Source organism: Triplophysa rosa, linkage group LG1 (assembly GCF_024868665.1).
Source record: "Triplophysa rosa linkage group LG1, Trosa_1v2, whole genome shotgun sequence".
NCBI classification, from domain to species: Eukaryota; Metazoa; Chordata; class Actinopteri; order Cypriniformes; family Nemacheilidae; genus Triplophysa; species Triplophysa rosa.
In genome coordinates, this window is record NC_079890.1 from 29661903 (window position 1) to 29684376 (window position 22474).

Sequence of the window (22474 nt, forward strand, 5' to 3'; positions counted from 1 at the left end):
GAGTTCAACAGAACGTTGTACTTTGTTGAATTGGCTATTAATTGAGCTAATGTATTGTTTATCATTAGAGGTGGTATAAACTGTAGTCCTCCATTGTTTTGTATTTGTGTGCCATGAGGCTGTCATCACATTGTCTGCTCACACATAAAAGATAGCCAGAAGCCTGTGTGTTTTACTAATCCTCAAATTCATTGAATTTGAGCAACATTATCTAACAGTTTACAGTAGTCTCACAATCTACAGTATTGGCCAAAAGTGATACACATGTGTTGTGTGTAATTGTTTAAATCTTCTCAAAGCTAATCTCTAAGTACAAATATGAAACATGCACACCATTTTTAATACGTCTTTAATAATGGACATCATTTTGGTCACTACTGTATGTTATGCTGCTTAAACCCTGATGTAGAGGTCCGCGCGGGACTGATTTTTTCATCCCGCTCCCGCTAAATTTTATTCCGCACCCACCCGCTCCCGCTAAAAATTCACTCTGTGTTCACCCGCTATCTGCTTAGAATGATTTTCGTCCAGACCCAACGGATCCCGCTAAATTTAGATCACGTTTCCAGAACTCACATTCAAGATCTCACATTTAAATTTCCCCATAACAAATATAAAATACGCTATACAAAAACAGTAATCAGTTATTTTTTATCGTCTTGTCAATATACAACATTGTTACATTTTAATATCAATACATTAGACAAAATGTCACAGAGAAAAATTTATTAAATACATTAAATACAACGTGTTTCACTAAAACTATAAGCAAAATATGAATAAACGAAACCCGTTGGCTTATAAGCTATATACTGTATATATAGCTATCGCTAGTGCAAAATGAAATCAGTTTTTTTAACCAAACTATTTAACATCCATGCAAGAAATGTCCTGATGACCGTCTCCCCTCTAAAAAACACGAACACTCTCTCTTTCTTCTCTAAGGTGCACTCGGCGACCTGCCCGCTCTGTCTGGGGCAGCACATGCATAACACAGTCCTCAGATCAGGCTCTACATGTGGTCAGTTAGAAGGATGTCAGGAGTGGGCACCTGTCCAAACACCCGCTCCCATCCATAGTAACAGAGTTTACGACCGCTACTGTCTTTTTAAAAAAAAATGTAATCCCGCGCCGCAAGAATCCGTATTGGGTCCCGAGAGAGCCGCGGGAATGCAGACCTCTACCCTGATGCGCTTGTGTGCCTTTAACACCAAAAAAACCTGCAGAAAAAGATCTTAAGAAACTAGAAAACTTTTATATTGACAATGTAGTTATCCAGTCTAGAATTTACGGAAGAGTATTAGGGTCAAGCAATAAAAAAATATAAAACCGTTTTGAGATTAAAGTCATTATAATGCGAAATTAAACCAGCAGTTTTTCGGGGAAAAAAGTCAAAATAAAATGTTGAGAATAAACTCAATCAATTTTGAGAATAAAGTCATTGTGTTTCGAGAAAAAACTCGTTAAATTTCGAGAAATAAAACTCGAAATAAAATGTCGACAATAAACTCACTATACTTTGAGAATAAAGTTGTTGTGTTTCGAGAAAAAACTCATTAAATTTCGAGAAATAAAACTCGAAATAAAATGTCGACAATAAACTCACTATATTTTGAGAATAAAGTCGTTGTGTTTCGAGAAAAAAAATGTTAAATTTCGAGAAAAAAGTTTAAATAAAATATCGAGAATAAACGTTTATCCTATATCAGGGTCATGTTCATTGCGTAGTACTGAATGAGGACATGGCAGAGTTGTATCACTTAGTCAAGCTATACTTTAGTTTCCTTCAGTAACAAAGAAATACTATCAGCGGCTGGGTCTCTTTAGAAGAATTTAACACGTTTTTAACACGACTTTATTCTCAAAGAGTTTTTTCTCGAAATTTAACAATTTTTTTCTCGAAACACAACGACTTTATTCTCAAAGTATAGTGAGTTTATTGTCGACATTTTATTTCGAGTTTTTTTTCTCGAAGTTTAATGATTTTTTTCTCGAAACACAACGACTTTATTCTCGAAATTTATTGAGTTTATTCTCAACATTTAATTTCGATTTTTTTCCCCGAAAAACTGCGGGTTTAATTTCACATTATAATGACTTTAATCTCAAAACGGTTTTATATATATTTTATTGCTTGGCCCTAATACTCTTCCGTAAGAATTTGCCTTTACTATGAAGTGAGATTTTTACTCGTTTTTGTAGAAACTTTCTGAAATATATATGCAGTGCCAGAACAGCAAATATCAATAAATGTTTGCTTTTTCTGCAACATTTATTGCAACGTTGAATTGCTTTTATTTGCTTGTTTCACTAACTATATGTTATTTGAATATATAAACTATCTTTAAAGTACAGTATATCTTCAGTTTGTAAATTCACATGTTTAGTGTCATGACTGACTTACTGTTAGCACCTGCAAAATCATAATACTTTTTCTTTAAATATAATAATGCATTCTAAAATCCCCATATTGTATTTTAATGCTTTTTTTTACCTCGCAGGATTCTCTGGGCAGAAGGGTACGAGAGGAGATCCAGGTCTTCCAGGGCCTGGTGGAGTAAAAGGTATTCATGGATTACCTGGTGTCACAGGGTCACCAGGATATAGGGGACCTCCTGGACCCTCTGGTTCTGGAGGCCGCCCAGGCCTGCCTGGAAGATCTGGAATAAAGGGTATGGAAATGTGGGGTTTTTTTGTCACTGCTAACACTTTATTTTACTATTATCATGGATATCTTTTTTTGTAATTCCTTGCTGAACGTAGGTTTTTCTTTGTTTAAGGGGTGAAAGGGTCTCTAGGGTTGTTGGGATTCCCTGGATTTCCTGGTTCTCCTGGAGTATCAGGTAGCCCAGGTATTAAAGGCTTGCCTGGTTTAAGAGCACAGGATGGTTCAACTGGAAGAAGCGGAGCGATAGGAATCAAAGGTATGGAGCAGCTCATATTGTAGCTCTTTGTTGAGAGAGTGTACAAATCATTGAAGACTGTAAAGAATTTGCTACTGTAGAAAAAGTCTAGTTATAAATAAATAGTTAATATATTTCAAAAGACAATGCAGTCTAGTATGACAAACTAATAAGTACTTAAATGGATTAACATAAGTTTGTGTGTTATAGGGGAACGTGGATCTCCGGGTCTTCCAGGACCCACTCCACTGATTCCACTAGAGCGGCTGCAAAAGGGCGAACCAGGTGACCCAGGAAGCAGCGGACTGCCTGGTTTTCCAGGACCAAGAGGTACAAAAGCAACAACACCATTAGAATAAACTAAAGCAGTTATTATTAGACAGAATCAGTGTTGAGATTTGACTTTCATTTAGTGAGTATTAAAAATATCAGCTGTATCATAAATTACATATAAAATTTACAAACGTGTAAATCGGCAACAATGGCTAATAATAGAGCTTTCAGTATGGCTGAAAGTGATTACAAAAGATGTAAAAAGAAAACACGGTTTTTTTAACAGGTGATAAAGGTTTTCAGGGGCAACCTGGACGTCCAGGCTTTCCTGGACTACCTGGTCTTGCAGACCGAGCGAAAGGTTTTCCTGGCCAGCCTGGATTCCCAGGCATTCCTGGTTCGTCTAGTTTTCCAGGGCCAAAAGGATCACCGGGTGTCATCGGCTTTCCAGGCTCAACCGGTCTGAGGGTAAAACCTTGCAATGTTCTTAAAAGACTTTAAAGAGATTTACCTGGAAACATTGTCTCATGTTGTGTGTGTTTTCTCTGTGGCAGGGTGATGATGGTGCACCTGGACTTCAAGGGTTTTCAGGACCTCAAGGACAGAGTGGTGCCAAAGGTAAGATCTTTGATCATTCTATTATTACAGTAGGTAGAATTTAGATGTATTATATTTGGACATGCTGTTTCTTAGCCATCAGTAATGCCCTTTACATTTATGTCATTAAGGTGAGAAAGGTGACACGTATTCATTACCTGGGGTCCCTGGAGCCAAAGGTGTTATTGGAGAGCCTGGATATTCAGGTAAGGACATATGATATGACCTATCAACTTTCATTCCGTATCTTTATAGTCACCATGATGACTCCAGGAATATTGAATTGAGTCCTTTTTTTCTTTTGTAATCAGGTCGTCCTGGGCTTCCTGGTAATGTGGGTGACCCAGGTTTCTCAGGACCCCCTGGATTTCAAGGCCAGAAAGGTCCTCGTGGAGAGCCAGGAGCACCGGGATTTGGTACCTATTAGACATTTTCAGCCACATTACTGATGACATGATTCCATTTTTTTTTAGTAATGTTGTTTGGTTATATTTGTTCAAAGTCTCACCAGGTCTCCAGGGCATTAGAGGTCTGCCCGGTTATCCAGGAGCGAATGGGCGTAATGGAGAGCCAGGCCTTCCTGGAGCTCCAGGCTCACCGGGAGAGAAAGGTCAATCAAGAATGACATATTCCAAACCTTGGAAGAAACAACACAATTTTCCACTTTTATACATATCTCTGACATCAAGCTAAATGATGGCATCACATCTGTATGTATTTGACGATTATTGTGTGGCTGTTTCTGAAACACCCTAATATCATTTCAGGTTTTCGAGGGTCACCTGGTTTAGATGGACTCAATGGTCTTCCAGGATCCAAGGGGCAGCCTGGAGTTCCAGGTAAATAAATCTAAGTGCACTTAATTCTGAAATCTTAAACTTGAGAAAACAACTGTTCAACTTATTATAATGTCCACAGGTGTGGTTGAAGGTGGTCGGCCTGGTGCTTCTGGTCCAGCTGGCCTGAAGGGAGAAAGAGGCTCATCAGTGGCGGGAGCCCCTGGACGCCCTGGAGAAAGGGGAATCAAAGGAGACAATGGTGAGCATCATGATGGTTATGAGCCCTTGAGCACGCCAATGGATCATTGCTTTTATGATCAGCTAATGTACATGATACATATTTGATGATTGTAAACTCAAAATGTTCAGGTTTTCCTGGTTTGAGAGGCTTCCCTGGAAATCCGGGCCCTCCTGGCCCACCAAGTCCCTCTAACATCCCGGGTCCTTTCGGAGACCCTGGACTTCCAGGATTAGACGGACGGGATGGTATGTGACGGATCTGTCTTATATATTTCTCACTGACTTTCATTCTATAATTGGTATGATACAGCTCTTGTGAAATTCTGTATTTGCAGGTCCCACTGGTCCTCCTGGTCTCCCTGGTCCACCAGGCCCTGGAACGGTTCAAGGAGGGAGTGGAGATGCTGGTTATCCTGGACTACCAGGCACGCCAGGGCCACGTGGAGACCCTGGTGTTTCTGGATCCCCGGGATTTCCCGGCCGTCCTGATTTCAAAGGTATTCATTTTGTGTAGTGACGCAAAATTCGTAAGACAGATGGCATGATGATGGATACACCGTAATGAATCAACAAGGTAAAGCTTTCTTTCTTTCTGGGTTTATAAGGACAAAGAGGTGACCCTGGCTATAGTGGTATACAAGGACCACCAGGATTCACAGGAGAAATAGGGAGTTATGGCAGCAGAGGATTGAAAGGGGCAAAGGGTTAGTAAATATTGCACCCTTAACAGGCCATTTTACATTCAATAATACAATTGTATTTTAAAAATCCTTCTAGAAACTTTGTAGTTAAACTGTACATCATAAGCCTTGTGCAAACATCATTTGCAGGTTATCCTGGTCCTAAGGGGAGACCAGGTTATGTCTCCCAAACCGTAAACAGAACTGCTATAGGACCACCAGGTGATCCTGGCTTCCCCGGTCGTCGTGGGCCTGTTGGTCAGTCAGGAATATCAGGCAAGCCAGGCAGTCCAGGACCCTCAGGTTAGTGACTGAAATATGCTGTTTGACATATGCAATGGATTGCAATGTAGGTCTGATCATTTGGTCTGATACTAGCGTTGCGTGGGCTTATAAAACTCATCTGATATTGCTGTTATTTTTCTAGGTCCCAAAGGTGTGAGGGGGTCAGAAGGCAGACTTGGTCCAGCCGGTCCACCTGGATCTCCAGGACTCTCCGGTGACCCCGGGGCTCCAGGATTCCTAGGACCAACAGGAACTCAAGGTAAGACTTAACAAAGATTCCTCACAGTTTTAAAATTAAACTTTGTATATGTTTAAAAAATAACAATGATAATAGATGTTTTCCTTTTAATTTGGTCCCCCTTGATATGCAATGCACATGCTTAGAATCATCATTTCTCGTCATTCAGTCGAGGCCGACCTTCGGTCACTTTATGGGTCATCATATTTGTATCCGCCTTTACTGCATCCAGCCAACATGTTCTTTGTCGCCCTCTTCTACTTGTTCCGCTGACTACGCCGAGCATTAAGGATGTTTCCGAGGAATTAGCTCGCATGATATGGCCAAAGTATGAGAGCTGCTGCAGAGTAATTTTGTCCACCAACGATGTCTTTGTTTTTTACACACTCTAAGATTGTTTTATTTGTAACCTTTGCTGTCCATGGCACACTCAACATGCGCCTCCAACACCACAGTTCAAATGTTTCTAATTTGCTTCTATCCCCTTTATTAAGTGTTTATTAACTTTATTCATGTCAAGCATACATGAAGATTGGAAAAATGATTGCATTAATTATTCGAGTCTTTGTTGTAATGCTGATATCTTTGCTTTTCCATGCTTAGAATGCCTATGCGTAAATCTGGTGCTGTACACAGTAAAAAAGTTGTCAAGAAACCTAAAAAATATTGTGTAATCACATTGTGCGATTTGTGCAAATTAACTAGTTCTGTTTAAAATGATAACACTGCAACTGTCTTGTTTGACACGACGTCTACAGGACCCCGCGGTCAGCCAGGGTTGCCAGGTCCTCCTAGTACACCGTCACGCAGTGTCAGTGTTGGTTTTACTCTGGTAAAACACAGTCAGTCCAGCTTCGTCCCCATGTGTCCTCAAGGCATGGATAAGTTGTGGGAGGGCTACAGTTTGCTCTACGTGGAGGGACAGGAGAAAGCACATAACCAAGATCTGGGTAAGACACTAGGGTCAATTTCAAAAATACTCTGAAATTTACAGAGCGTAATCGTTTTCTATTATTCTGGTGTCAACTGTGTATAATATAGGTATACACACTTGTGTATAGACTTGACTCAAGATGATGCAGTAATGGTTAATTTAATCTTTTTGATCACAGGATTGCCTGGCTCCTGCCTACCTTATTTCAGCACCATCCCTTTCCTATACTGCACACCCAACGAAATTTGTCACTATGCTAGCCGCAACGATAAATCCTATTGGCTATCCACCACGGCGCCTATTCCCATGATGCCTGTAGCAGATCAGCAGATATCCCAGTACATCAGCCGCTGCTCAGTGTGCGAGGTTCCATCTCGAGCAGTTGCTGTACATAGCCAGGATCTCACCATACCTACATGTCCTCAGGGCTGGAGAAGTCTGTGGATTGGTTACTCTTTCCTTATGGTAAAAACTAATACCCTGTACTATACTGTACACTATTACATTAGCGATGGGCCAGTATGTTATTTTTCTGGTATGAAAAGAATAGTTCACCCAAAAATGAAAAATCTTTCATCATTTGCTCACCCTCATGTAATTCCAAACCTGTTGGTAACTAAACAACTTTGGGGCCCCATTGGCTTCCATTGTATGGACACAAAACCCCGGAGACATTTTTCAAAATATCTTCTTTTGTGATTCACAGAAAAAAGAGCCATATATAGGTTTTGAATGACATGAGATTAAATAAATGACAACATTTTCATTTGTAGGCGAACTATCCCTTTTAGAGCAAAAGTAACTTTGTGTTTTTTCGTTCAGCACACAGCCGCAGGTGGGGAAGGTGGTGGTCAGTCTTTAATGTCACCCGGTTCTTGTCTGGAGGATTTCCGTGCCACACCCTTCATCGAGTGCAACGGTGCTCACGGCACATGCCACTACTTTCTCAACAAGTACAGTTTCTGGCTGACCACGGTGAATCAGAATGAACAGTTCTCAGAGGGTCCGATCGGGGAAACACTGAAAGGAGATCAGTATCGCTCACGAGTCAGTCGCTGTCAAGTCTGCATGAAGATCTTGTGATGCACATCAGAAAAAAGTGACTTTAACAAAACAAGTAAAGGAGGCCTTTGAGGATAAAGTGAACCGTAAACTAATTCAACTGACTGATTTGTTTGACCTGCTATATATATATATATATATACAGTATATATATATGAGACACCCAGCAGTGATAAGGAGAGCTAAAGAAAGCCCACGCATAGTAGGGCTTTCCTATAGTAGGAGAATAATGGGAGAGGTTTCTTTTTACCTGTTTATTAACAGTGGTGCTACAGTATGTTTCATGTTGCTTTTTTATTTTTGGATATATTTATGGCTACCTTGGAGAGTGCATCCCAGTGGATGGCACAGAATGGTACACAATATATTTTTCAAAAGAATTCATACAGCAAGATCTTATTTAGCTGGTTGCTACTGCGTTTCAGTTACAGTACATATTGGCTTCAGTTGCCTATATTGGTGCTTCCATTACTGTTGGCCAAAAATATGTATCCTCTACTACTCTATCCCCAAAAATATGTATCCTATATGAATTGCACTGAAGTTAATATCTGGAAAAATATGTAAAAAATTATAACATAAGATCACATGCAACTGATGTAAGTAAATTTACTTAGTCCTTCTAGTATTTAGTTATCTTAAGCAAAATTATTTTCTTTCATTAATGAGAAATCCATCAAATATGAACAATAATTATGATGAATATAAATGATACTCTTGCTCTTTTAAGGATACTGTTTATCTTTCATAATTCATGACTTCATATTCATAACAAAAATGGAGTTGAAAAGAAATGTGAAGCATATCAAAAGTTCTTTTAGCATATCAAAATGATTGTTTATATATTTGTATTCAAACTGAAACCTTTTATAACAAAATGTCTAATTCGCTGTGTGCATTCGAGGTGGTATATAGACAGGGGTGCACATAAGTTTTTCTATCTGGTTCACAAGAGAGCACCTGGAGATTCGGTTTGGTGCTCACATTGCACATAGTGTGACAAATTATATTTACCAATTAAAAATAAAAGTAAAACAGTAGTTACTTTTTAATGAACAATAAACAAAATAATAAAGTGGGATAATACTATATTTATATTACTTTAAAGTACACTTAAAATACAATGATAATGTATTTCTTCTTGTTTTTCTTTTTACATTAGTAAATATTAATTTCAACACCAATTTTGAAACCTAAAACGACAACCTTTTTGGTTTTTGGCAGGTTACTGGGAAGTGCACTCGCGAACGCACATGGAGATTTGCGGTGCGGAGCTAGGATCGAGTATAGCATAGAGAAACACAAGCTGCGTGCAAGTGTCAAGTTTAAACAGCTTGTCCTTTTAGAAAGTTTAAGAGAAGTGGTGTTTGGTAGACGTGCAGCGCAGCGCTTCCAGACATTCACAGAGGCTGCGCGTGCCGCGTGCTTCTCTAGTAACGAAAGCAGAACCAACAAAGCGCCTACCAATACTCCGTTTTTCATCATTTACACCCAGGTCCCGTTTAACACCGGGAACAAACGAGATATCAGTAGATTTGGCAGCATTCAGTACAAACGGAAAACTTATCCAGTATTACATTTAGTCGGTCTAAAACAGTGATTGTGCATCAAAAGGTTTCAACCATGTCAGTACGCAAATGAGCGTTCTAAACTTATTTACAGAGCGCATTTTTAATTTTGGTCGCGCGTGCGCACCACTTATGTGCATCACTGTATATAGAGTAATATAAAGTAAACTGGTTTCTTAAAAATTGTGTAATGTAACCACTATGACCACTAAGCCATTCAGTCTCTCATTGGTAGTTTCCTTGAGTACACATTTAATTTTAATTCTGTTGCATTTTGTCTTGTGTCTGTAAGTGGTTAGATTATAGTTCATTCACATCATCTCTCATTGATAGAAAAAATGTGTATTTAAGCAAAGAAACAGCTGATTTATACACTTATTAATATGGAAAGCTTTCCCTATTTCTGACTGTAATTTTCTAAAAATAAAGTTTGTACATTTGTGAAGATTGGCTTTTCACACAATTACCATTTATTGTTGTTTTTACAGATTTTGAATAATGTCAGAATTTGCGGGGCAAACTATTGGTAATAAATATGAAAGTAAGTTTATAAAATTGTTCCCATAAAGTGATGTCAATGTTTGATCTGAATGCCTACGTTAAGTGCATCTACAGTATATAGTATATTACATTATATATTACAGTATATTACATATATTGCCTTTTTATTGCCACGTCTTTTTATCTTTCATGTGATGTCTTCTGAGAAAAGACCTCAGAAAGACAACATGATTGAACCCTTAAAGGGACAGTTCACCCAAAAGAAAAATTCTGTCATCATTTACTCACCCTAGAGTTGTTTCAAATCTGTATACTTTTTTTTTGTTCTGATGAACACAAAGATATTTGGAAGAATGATTGTACAGTTCTTTGCCACCACTGACTACCAGAGTAGGGGAAATTACAATGGTAGACAAGAGTGCCCGAACTGTTTGTTTTCCTTCACTCTTCAAAATATATTCTTCTGTGTTCAACAGAACAATGACATTTACAAAGTTTGTTTTCCTACTATGGTAGTCGATGGTGGTCAAGAACTGTTTGGTTACAAGCATTCTTCCAAACATATTTCTCTGTGTTCAAATCAAATCCCTTTATTGTCACTCAACCATATACACAAGTGAAACAGTAGGTGAAAAACGTGGGTGCAGTTCAGACCAACATGGCAGTATGACAGATATGAGACAGAATTGTAGATTACAAGTAAGAAAGAATTGCAATACTTTACAATAGACATTTTCCTGCACACATTTACACAGTAAACATTTCTGTACAAGTGTTTAACCATAGTATAACGAATGACACATCATTTACATATAAATTATGTTCATCAGAACAAAGAAATTCATAGAGATTTGTAACAATTTGACGGTGAGTAAATGATGACAAAATGTTCTTTATTTTTTGGTGAACTGGTCCTTGATAAACCTTTCTTATAAAAAAAACTCCGCAGTGTCACTCCAATGCAGTAGAGGGCAGTGTGCACTTTCAAACATACAGTCACAGACTGTAGCAAGCAACCCTAACCCTAACCACACAAGCGGCAGGACTGACTGCAGATATTTCTCCTCTGATTGTGCTACATAATACAGGTAAGTTACAAATGCTTCTCTTGAGTGTTTCAATATTGCAATCACCCCATTATATATAGTGTTCACCACCTCGTGTGCATGTAAACATGCGGCTTACAGTTACTTGTTTTACGTAACGTTATAGTGCATGTGAAGCGCACAGCTGTTTATAGTGACGATGTCAGTCACACTGAAACTACAGTATTTGTAGTCCCTGTTGTCGCTTCAAAAGAATAAATCTCACAGTTGTAGACGTCATGCGTGTGATAAAGCGGTGTTTACAGTGCCATCTAGTAGTCTGGCTGATGCGGAGACCTCCTCCACCCAGTACTGCAGGGCATGATGGTCGAGTAAAGGATACAAGGATTTATTTTGCATGTAAACGTGAACGTAAAGCCGAGCTGACACTACGGGACTGTGAGACAACTTGAATTGCTATGGTGCTTACACTACACAACAAAGTTCCTTCTCATCTGTCGTCGTCTTGTCATAGCTGCGTGCATACTACACAACACACCACAAAACATTCGGAGAAGAGGCGGTGTCGGTACACGATCCGGGATGCCTGCACGATCCGTCCGCGCATGCGCATAATGACGTAAATATTGTATACTGTTTTATTTTAGATGATATTATAAATTGTCTTCATGTGTTTAAACACGAGCGTGTGGCGCATATAAAGCATGCGTTCATTGCCGCGTTTCACTGGCATAAAGTTGGTTTGACATTAAACTTTCTATATTCATGAAGGGGGGGATAAACTGGAAACTTGAAATAGGAGGTTCTAAGTTTAACCATTCGTTTGTCAAAGAACATATCTAAATTCTTTCGTACAGCCTTGACATGGTTGAGAGTTTGTCTAATATACGATTTAGAACATTTCTCACTTTTAAAGTTGAGTTCAGTTGGCCCAAGAAAAATGCGATAAAAAACGTGAACGCGATCTATTCCATTGCTGACATTTCCAGTCGACTCGACAGTGCGATTTGGGAAGTGTCCGTCTTGCCTGCGCTGTTTTCACTCCTCCCCTTACTGCAGCCGCCTACTCTCGTCTTCTTTTCAGGCGAGGCAAGGTGCATCTCAAACAAGCCTAATATCAAACAGGTTTGAAAATATTGTAGCGTCTGGAATAGCTCGAGACAGGTCCAGATCACGTTGCACACCTGCTTATACTTAATCCGCTTTGGCGACCGAAACGAGCACCGATTTGGTCGCAGACCTTGGAAATCTGTCCACGACAACAAAATCCAGCCAAAAGTCACGTAGTGTGAGCTTGCCATTAGTAGTTTCGCTGTTATAATGGGCATTTTCCAAATGGAAGTGAGCATCCCTATGGCCTACTCATTTCGAAGAGTCCTTGAAGTGAACTCTATGAAGGGTGTAGGGCAGGGGTCTTCAACTACTTTTCTTTGAGGGCCAGATTCCAAAAGTATAAACAGGATGCGGGCCAGTTTTTTTACCATATTCTCATTTCTTCTGTTATTTAGTTTTTCTGTTATTTATTGCGTTTTGTTCCTTTTATACTGTTTTTGTTGCTGTTACTTATAGGCCATGATTAAAACATGCACACAAACATTGCATCCAGTATTTGTGCCTTTTCATGATATTAAATTAAAAGGGATATTGTCTTTTTAATTGTATTTTATATTCCTTAATGTATTACTTTACCCAAAAATTGCTACTAATTTACTCACCCACAGTACTCCAGTAGATCAAGATGTGGGTGACATTGTTTTTTCAAGAAGATATTTATGAAGATATTTGGTTGAATTAATTAAAGTTAAATCAATAAAAGTAAAAAACACAAATACATTCAAAACAAAAGTAATCCCTGCCCCTTGTGATGTTAAAGTCGTGTCTTATAAAGCGAGTCAATTGATCTGTGCAAGAAACTGAAAGCTATTATCACATCTTCGGGTGAATTCCAATCGCATTCATGTGCCCCACGCACTTGTAGGGCAGAGCCTTTGTATAGTGCGAGTACTGGGGGGAGATGAACGGCTGTTTTTCGTAAATATAGCCGTTATAGGCCTACATAATGAATGCAGTAATAAAAACAACACCGTTTCCCCCTTATCTGAGACAACCGTTATACTTTCAAGGGCACAAAACGTGTTTTAGTACGCGACCTATCGCGTGCGCAAACCGATTGCCTGTGGCCGTGCAATGCATTGCTGATTATAACGTTGTAAATAACATTAAGTTTCTTGGACTGACCGATCAAATCGCTTAATAAGACGTAAAACATTATGAGCCGCGGGAATTACTTTTGTATTGAATGTAGCAGCGTTTTGAACTTTTAAAGATGTGGCGTCTCAGGAGGACGTGCATTTAAAGCACACCGTTCTTAAAGTCTCTCCACTTATTTGAAATGTTAAGGCGGGCCAGGTAAAGATGATTGACGCGCCGCATTTGGCCCGCGGGCCGCCAGTTGACTAGCCCTGGTGTAGGGTATTACTGTCTCTCGTGTATGCGTTTGGAACTCACTTCACAAAGGGCATGACTGGCAAAATGTTACCTTGACAACGCCGCACGTGCACTCTGAATCCAGCACTCGTTTGTTGAAAATAAACAACATTTTTATACTTCTTGTTGAATGTTGTGTAATTATGTTTTATTTCACCTTATTTTTTCACTCCACTTGGTATTAATAAAGGAATATAGGATAAAGGAAACCTATAAACAAGTTGCTATTTTTAAACATATTATACATACATTCCTATGAACTAAATTATCGTATACTATATTTTAATCACCTTAAATCATATTTACCACTGACAAAAATAGTGTAAAACAAATACAAACTAAATGATTGTACTTACATTTAGGTGACGTCAAAATCCCGCTCCATTTTGCTTAAAAATGCGTCGCGAGAACTCGTAATCCAGAATCACGTAATCACAAACGGAACTCACTTCCTTGAAGTGAGCATGGCATGTACCCTTCGCTAACGGACTTCTTAAAGGGGCCTTCGCGAAGGGATTCAAGTGTTCGTTGTCGTTTGGAAAGCACCTACAAATGGTGTTCCCTTCGCGAAGGGCCCTTCAAGGTCGCATAAATGACGTTTGGAAAATGCCCAAAGATGAAAAGTGAGGCCTGACTAGTAATTTGTCAGCATTATCATCCTGATAATCTCGTGACGATGTCTGTGCCACATTTTACAACAATTTACAAAGGACTTAAGAAATTAAATTGTAACCAAGTAAAGCAGTTATTAGAATCAAAGGTTTTTTAGATGGTTCACTTTTATTAGTGTAATGCAGCATGTTGTTATTGTCGTTTGTTAAATCAGCATAATGTATAATGGAGGACAGATGTAATAGCACATATAATTTTACTGTAAAAATAAAATTATAATGTACGTACATGTTATGATATACTTTAGTAATTATTATAGTAAACTGTCCTATATAATACTAGGGCCGACTACACCACCTTAAAGGGGTCATATGATGGAAGTACGTGTTTTTCTGTGTCTTTGGTGTGTTATAAGTTGCCCATGCATGTATTAGACACGTAAAATTGCACAAATGAAAGTGTGGGAACAAAAGATGCATTCTATCTAAAAGCGAATGCTCAACCAGACTTGCCCGAAACGCCCCGTGTAACCACACCCTGGCGAATCTACGTAACTTCGTAACATGATTTGACTAAGACAGCCCAAAACTACACGTAGTTAAGGTGGGCGTAATTGTAAATCTCATTGTATCGCCTGTCAGTACAATTGCTTTGGAAACTGATGTTCCGAATATGGTAAGAGGTGTTACATTTCCGTGAAATGCTTGCAGTATTTGACCAATCACTACGCACTGGTGAACTGGCCAAACATAGCACACCTCGCTTTTCAGAGCGATGAGCTTTGTAAAAAATCAGCGCGTTTCAGAGAGGCGGGACAAAGAGGAGATACAAACATGCACAGTATGTGGAAATACAACGTTTTTTAAACTTTAAATTAGAGATGCACCGATTGCAATTTTCTTTGCAGATTCCGAATTCCGATTTTATTACAAGTGAAACCTGCCAATTCCGATTTTCTATCCACAAACTATAATTGACAGTATACTGTATATAAAACCATATTAACTTTTCTTCAATACACATTTATTTTCATTGAATAAATGATTGAACATTACAATTTCCCCAAATGCAGTTCTCCAAGCTGCATTAAATTACAGAATCTTCTCTTTCCCAAACAACTCTTAAATTGAAGAACTCTGTGACTGAAAAGAAGTACAAATAATAAAATATAACAAAACATGTCACTTAATTTACCTTTTTCATTTTTGTACTCATCTCACAAAAGTTTAAGATAACAATAAAATACTTCAACTTTATTCTCGTCTGTTTCTGTTTATGAAACTAACATTGCTTTATTTCATTTTTTCTGAAATGTAAAATAAATTGTCTTTATCTTGGGTCTGTAGTAGTAAAAGAAGTGGGTTGATTTTTTTTTGCTGCAACTTCAATAAAAAAGTTAAAACTCTTATGAGTGAATTCTACTCTAAAGATGTATATGTATTTGCAGTTTTTTGTGTTAGTAAAGAACTCAATCAGATATACAGTATATTGGTTGATTTCATTTTTTTATATTTTGGATTTTTAAAAACAAGTAGAAGTCGTGTTGAATGTCATTTTACCTAGGTGAAATGACCACAGTTTTAACGTAAGACAAGGAATCAGGTTGAATGAAATTTACGTTTGTTTTACACCGAGTGAACGACTTCAACATGAGTTTAGCATGGGTTATAGTTTAGCATGATGCTAATAGTATCACTGTTGGCATACATACCCCATGTAGACGGAGCAGCGAGAGATGAACTACAGTGCACCTTTTTGTCTGTACAGTACATGATGCGTGTGCACGCGCGTGCAGTCAGCGGATATGAGAGATGCGCGTCAGTCAGCAGAGACACACATGCGAGTATAAACGAGCCGTGAAAGACAGGCTGTGCGCGCGCACGTTTACATGTTTACTTGCGGCTTTGAGTGTACTGACGGCTGTGACGTTCTTGCCCGCATCACGGGAAACAGAAGATCGCCTTGGAATCGGCGAGACGTGAGACTGACCGGCCGGTCACCGGCCGATCATACGAAAAACCGGCCGATTCCGATCTCTTGCCGTTCAATCGGTGCACCTCTACTTTAAATGGAGTACACACATTGTGTTACATCTAAAACAAACAATATTATTCGTTTTAGCCATGCAATATGACTCCTTTAAGCATACACTCAAGGAAAGGACCACACCGTAAAGAAAAGAAAAGGACAGGTTTATTCCCACCATAGAAGAGCAGAGACGTGGATGAAAACAATATAATTTTATTCCAATAAAAACATAATCAACCAATCCAAAAGTTGTGATTGGCAACAAAAACAATTCAAACAAAGGGAAACAATAAGTAAAAAAACACCCAAAAACTCAAATATTTGTCAAAGCAGCACCTTTTAGATAAGAGGGTTTGCACAAATTCAACTCTGCACTACACACAGACATGTAGTGATCAACAGTTCACCACACACAATTGTGATTTACACAGCAAACTCAAGAGTAAAAAAAGACATCCTCACCAAATCAAGAAAATGACAAAGCACATTAATATGGAGCAACACAAATGCTTCCCCTCCTGCCTGGCCAGGCCACTGCCGTTGTATAAAGGAAAAGACAAATGTATCAATCAAACAAAACTAGAACAAAATAAAACAAAGAATAAATTGAAAACTCAAACTCCCACTCACATTACACGCACACCCACACAACACACTCAATTCCACAATTTACCTTTAGCCTCACGTGCACCCCTCACAACCACATATAATTTGGAGAACTGATTGCAACTGCTCCAACGGGCGTTTCGGCCGCCATTTTATTTTTTCGAGCTGGAGCCTTCTCGACCAATTACGTTCCTCACATGTTGTTATGGAAACGACAGGTCTCTGTCATTGGTTAGCTGGGGAAAAGGAATTTTTCTGAACTTCAGAAGACGCTCTGAGCTGCAGAAAAGACGCCGGAGCTGGCGTTTAAAAAAAGTGCTCAGGACGTTTTTGAAAAAACTGTTAACTCCATAGGATTATAATGTAAAACAGAAGCTAGCAGCTTCTAAACAGAAGTCAAGTGTGAACACGGGCTGTCTCTTACCGACATGCGCAATAAAACAATATGTGCTTAAAGCAAACCTGTAAAGGTTCGCCTCAGCCCCAGGCAGATCCGCCACCATCACACGCCAAACATTCAAAATGACACACATCGGAATACCTGTCCTGGAACAAGCCACATATAGAGCTTGTTAATCAACATCACGCCGCGTTGAATGTTGCGCCATCTTGGGAGGATGGCTGCTAGTGTGTTCAATGCAGTGTTTAGTTTTTCTTGTTTGATTAGGAAATAGAACTATGGTAGGTAGGTCTTGCTGTGTTAAAAACTGCAATAGTATTACTCAGTCGTTCAGGAAAAGCCCAGGGTTCTTTCACTTTCTCCATATATCAAACAAAACAAGTGACGGTACATATCAAAACAATAATAGAAGTGGAGTATTATCCTCCCAAGATGGCGGCGCCACCGCAACATGAACACCCCGGAAGGCGCCTGCTTGAGTGGTAAAACACTGGGCAAAATAAATGATTACAATATAAGGAAACGCAATTCCGCGCAACATTTGAGTGTCTAAGAACACCTGATTCCTTTGTAAGTCATAAGGTAGTCGTAAGGATCACCGTCGAGTCCAGCTGCTTGTAGTTTCAGCAAATAATTGCTTGTTTTAGTCCCGGTTTTTTTTTCCTCCTATTGAATACAGCCATTTTGACTTAGTTTTACCACTCAAGGGAGCGTGTCCCGGTGTGTTCACATGGGAAAGTGACGTCAATGCATACCCTCTATAAGCGCTATTCTAATTAGCCCCAATTGATTTCCAGACCACACTTAATTATTACTGCTACACATAGGCCCGGTTTCACAGACACAGCTTATCTTAAATCAGGACTATGCCTTAGTTAAATTAACATATTTATTTCACTTTTATAAAAATGCCTTATTTTACACATTATTGGTGTGCATCTTGAGACAAAACAATGGCACTGATAAATTTTAAGATATTCAGGGCAAGTTATATTAAGTTAAGACAGGTCAAACATTCATATTAGTCTGGGACTAGCCTTAAGCCTTGTCTGTGAAACCGGACCATAGTTATTATTAATACACCAATTCACTATATACAGTAGTTAATACTACAGAATACTATACATTACCAGGGTGTAGTAGTAATGGTATACTAGTGAGTACTAAAGTATACTACAATTTTTTCATGTGGATTTTACCTGATTTTATAGCATTTCTTTATCATTTTTATCTTTATTCCGTTTTTATTTCTGTGGTAAAATGTATCTGTTAAACTGAGTTCCATTATGGAAAATAACCATGGTTTTACTACAGTAAACAAAAAATGCAACTGTCCTATTTGTAGTATAATTGTCATATAAATGGTAATCAATCTGCCGAAAAACGGGTCACTACATTTTTACTCAAAAAAAAGGTTCATTTTTCAAAATGTGTTCTTGGTATTTTCATTGCATTTTTCTGTTGGTCCTGAAATATAATTCTTAAAAGACTTTTATTTTTATTACAATTAGGTACGCTGGAATTTTCGGAGAGCGACTCGGACATGTCATATGTCTTCATCAATGACTCGTCGCAGACCAGTGTACCATTACTGCAGGCTTGCATTGATGGGGACTTGAGTTTCGCCAGGCGTCTGATGGAGACCGGCTGCGACCCCAACATCCGTGACCACCGGGGCCGTACAGGTCTACATCTGGCAGCTGCGCGGGGTAACGTGGACATCTGCTGCTTTCTGCACAAGTTTGGCGCAGATCTGCTCGCCACCGACTATCAGGGCAATACTGCATTGCATCTGTGCGGACACGTGGATACCATTCAGTTTCTGGTGTCCAATGGGCTTAAAATTGATATTTGGTGAGATTTGCCATTGTTCATTCTTCAAGCGTCTATCATGAAAGCATTTATTACATTGTTCTTCAAGCATCTATCATGAAAGCATTTATTATATAATTTACAAATAAAAATCATTTACTGTACAATAAACTATACACATTTAGAAATGTACAATAGTTACTGCAATCAATCTTACTGAAAGAAATTTACAACTAATGTTACTATTTTGTAGGGATGCACCGATACCAGTATCGGTATCGGCCGATACCAAGCTCATGTACTCATACTCCTAATAACACACCGATACCAATGACCGATACCTCACGTGACATACATATAGCCCGACGGACGGAATCGAGGAATCCAGGCATTTCCTAACAAGAAATTAGCGCTTAACAACTAACATAACAGTTAACGAAATATTCAGATACTGTTTAAATATGTATTCTGCTTGTTTTGCGTTACCGTGTGTGAAAGAGTGGTGCGGTTGCGTGTACTGAAAGCATTGTGCTTGTGGAGCTTTCAGCGCCAGCGTTTCACTGCACGAGGACACGAAAACATAAACAAACACCATTTGCGGCGATCCTTCAAATTAAACGTCCGGTTAACTTAAACAAACACTCTTTGCGGCGTCCCGTCAAAATAAACGTCCGGTTGACTTGAACAAGTTATAATACACTCACATTTTACCACACCACCCCCCTTAAATTTTTATAATTTGACCACAGAGTATATTGTTTACTTTAGTAAACTGAAGTAAATGTGCTAGTAAAATTGTGCTACTTATTATAAAAATAGAACTTAAATTTAAGTAGACCTAAAAACAAAAGAAAAAGAAAATGTACCTGTAAGATACTGGTTTATTAACATTATTGTACATTATACAGGCATCGGTTATAGGTATCGGTATCGGCGAGTACCAGGAAAAAAATATCGGTACGCGTACTCGGTCTTTAAAAAATGGTATCGGTGCATCCCTACTATTTTGAAATATAAACGTATTATTAATTAACAGTAATAATGTTTATTCAATTTTGTATTGGTTTTAATGATAAACAGCTGTTGTTTATACTAAGTGTTGTTTGTAAACCATTTGAATTTATGTTGACTTTTCAACAGGGTGGTCATTTTTAACCATGCTATTTTGGTAAGCATTCTAACTATTCACTTGCATTTGAACAGTAACCACAATGGTTCGACCCCACTGGTTTTGGCTAAGAGGAGAGGAGTAAATAAAGATGCCATACGGCTCCTGGAAGGGTTGGAAGAACAGGAGGTAAAGGGCTTCAACAGAGGAACCCACTCTAAACTGGAAGCCATGCAGATGGCTGAGAGTGAAAGGTCAGATGATCCCCCCCTTACATCCTTCACCCTAAATCATCTTATATTGACGAGCTAAATATAGTTTTGACATAATAGTGATTTGATACATTTAAGAGATACTGACCCTGATATCTCTTTTCTTAACACTGATTATCTTAGTGCAATGGAGAGCCATTCACTGCTGAATCCAAACCTGCAGAACAGCGAGGGTGTGCTGTCCAGCTTTCGCTCCACCTGGCAGGAGTTTGTGGAGGACCTGGGCTTCTGGAGGGTCCTGCTTCTGCTGGTGGTCATCGCTCTCCTCTCGCTGGGCATTGCGTACTATGTCAGCGGTGTACTGCCCTTTTCTGCTAGCCAGCTTGAGTTGGTCCACTGATGGCCTGTTATATAGCTAAAGCATGATCTAGGGTGGGTGCTGAAGGTTCCTCAGTACAAGATTAGGTCTAACCTGAAGTTTAGAAATTATCTTGTCATTCTATCAGCTGAGGTAGACTGGAGCTGTCCACAGGCGGGGACTGAGCTATGAAGGAGTATTGCAACGTTAAATTATTTATGGGGACATTATTAAAGTATCACAAACATACACCAAATGATGTAAGTGTATACTTTTCTCACAGATCTTTTCATGTCCACTAGGGATGCATCGAATGTTCGGCCACCGAAAATGTTCGGCCGAATATAGCAAAAAACGCAAGTTCAGTGTTCGGCCGAATATGTGAAGTGGCCGAATAAATTTGACCGAACATGACTCGTGATACCATCAAGCAGCAACCAGTGCAGAGAGAGAGAGAGAAACGCGTGTGCTTTATTACTGCCGCAAACATTTTGGCAGTGTGTGTGTGTGGAGCATTTTAAAGTGTCAGAGAAAGACACAGCACGGGACTTGCCACACGGAAGTAAATTTCCGAATGAAAGCGTCTTTACTGGTCGGTAACTTTACTTCAGACGGGAGTGGGCGGTCTGACAGTAGCCCTGCAGCTCGCGACATTATTTGACATCATACAGTGGTCGCGTGCACACAGTTCCCTGTTCTAAACAACTTCTCAAAGTATGTTCGGTGCATCCCGGCCACGAGTGCACCTTCTGAGAGAACAGTCAGCTTTTGTGGGCGGAGTTTGGAGGAGAGACGTGAACTGAAATGGTTGTCAGTCAGCATCCGTCAGAATTGCTTGCATTGGATGTTTTTTTTTTTCTCAAATCATTTTGCAATGTAGCCTATAATAATCCAACAGTTTTAGTTTATTCGTGTTTTTATCTTATAGGCCTAATGTGGAATGACACTTTTTAAAGAACTGTTTTGTTGTAGGGGTACAGAGTGACTTACATTACATTCTTTTATCAGTCAGTTATAGGCCTAATTAATATAGGCTATTCATGAAGGGAGAGGGCTCAATTTTTTGTTTGAATTTACTTTGTTTTGCTCAATTTTATATTAAGTTGTATTGTATTTTATTGAAAAACAAGACAAATTATAAAAAGCACATTTTGACTATTCAGTTTGTGCAATAGTGAAAAAATGGCTTAATAAATAGAAGAAATGCAAAAAACCATGTTCGGTGTTCGGTATTATTCGGCCAAGTGTTTCACAACATGTTCGGCTTCAGCCAAGAATTTTCGTTTCGGTGCATCCCTAATGTCCACTAAATATCTACATGTTGATGTAAGCTGCATTAGATGACATTACATAGGGTGTCACTTCATCCATACTTATTTTTCCTCTTGCATAATTGTTTTGGTCTGTAATGAAGTGTAGTTATGACAGATGCTACATACATACTGTATTCTTGCTATGTACTGCTTGAAACAAACTGATTCCTTCGTTTTACTTAACAAAGTAATCCAAACAAACAATTTAGTTTTTTTTGTTTTTTTGCTTAACAAAACAAACGATTTCTTTACAGATACCGTATGCTAACATTGTTTAGTTTTATTATTTGTTTAATTGTAAATATTTATATATACGTATGTTATGTATCCCGTACTGTATATGTAAAAATGATTCTGTTACGTTCAAATAAATATAATTTTTTCTCATCAGAAATACCCATATATACCACTTTGCATTCCCACTTTTAAAAG

The 22474-nt window shown here is 38.8% G+C and overlaps 2 protein-coding genes across 2 annotated transcripts in view; both read left to right on the forward strand.

The window, feature by feature from the left end:
* The window catches only part of col4a6 (collagen, type IV, alpha 6), an 87407-nt gene extending 77368 nt beyond the window's left edge, over window positions 1-10039 (forward strand). Inside the window, exons 28-45 of the mRNA XM_057338306.1 lie at window positions 2502-2672; window positions 2781-2924; window positions 3114-3233; window positions 3463-3644; window positions 3731-3794; window positions 3905-3979; window positions 4085-4189; window positions 4276-4383; window positions 4541-4612; window positions 4692-4811; window positions 4922-5038; window positions 5128-5289; window positions 5398-5496; window positions 5623-5775; window positions 5900-6016; window positions 6754-6945; window positions 7108-7394; window positions 7752-10039. Coding sequence (XP_057194289.1) covers window positions 2502-2672; window positions 2781-2924; window positions 3114-3233; window positions 3463-3644; window positions 3731-3794; window positions 3905-3979; window positions 4085-4189; window positions 4276-4383; window positions 4541-4612; window positions 4692-4811; window positions 4922-5038; window positions 5128-5289; window positions 5398-5496; window positions 5623-5775; window positions 5900-6016; window positions 6754-6945; window positions 7108-7394; window positions 7752-8012 — 2549 coding nt within the window. The 3' untranslated portion in view covers window positions 8013-10039. The remainder of the gene's footprint in view (window positions 1-2501; window positions 2673-2780; window positions 2925-3113; window positions 3234-3462; window positions 3645-3730; window positions 3795-3904; window positions 3980-4084; window positions 4190-4275; window positions 4384-4540; window positions 4613-4691; window positions 4812-4921; window positions 5039-5127; window positions 5290-5397; window positions 5497-5622; window positions 5776-5899; window positions 6017-6753; window positions 6946-7107; window positions 7395-7751) is intronic.
* A 1018-nt stretch (window positions 10040-11057) lies between these two features.
* Window positions 11058-22416, forward strand: ankrd46b (ankyrin repeat domain 46b). The gene is made up of 4 exons (XM_057341112.1): window positions 11058-11148; window positions 18751-19093; window positions 20255-20413; window positions 20555-22416. The coding sequence occupies exons 2-4, from the start codon at window positions 18783-18785 to the stop codon at window positions 20769-20771; spliced, it is 687 nt and encodes a 228-aa protein (XP_057197095.1). The 5' UTR covers window positions 11058-11148; window positions 18751-18782; the 3' UTR covers window positions 20772-22416.
* The last annotated feature ends 58 nt before the right edge of the window (window positions 22417-22474 follow it).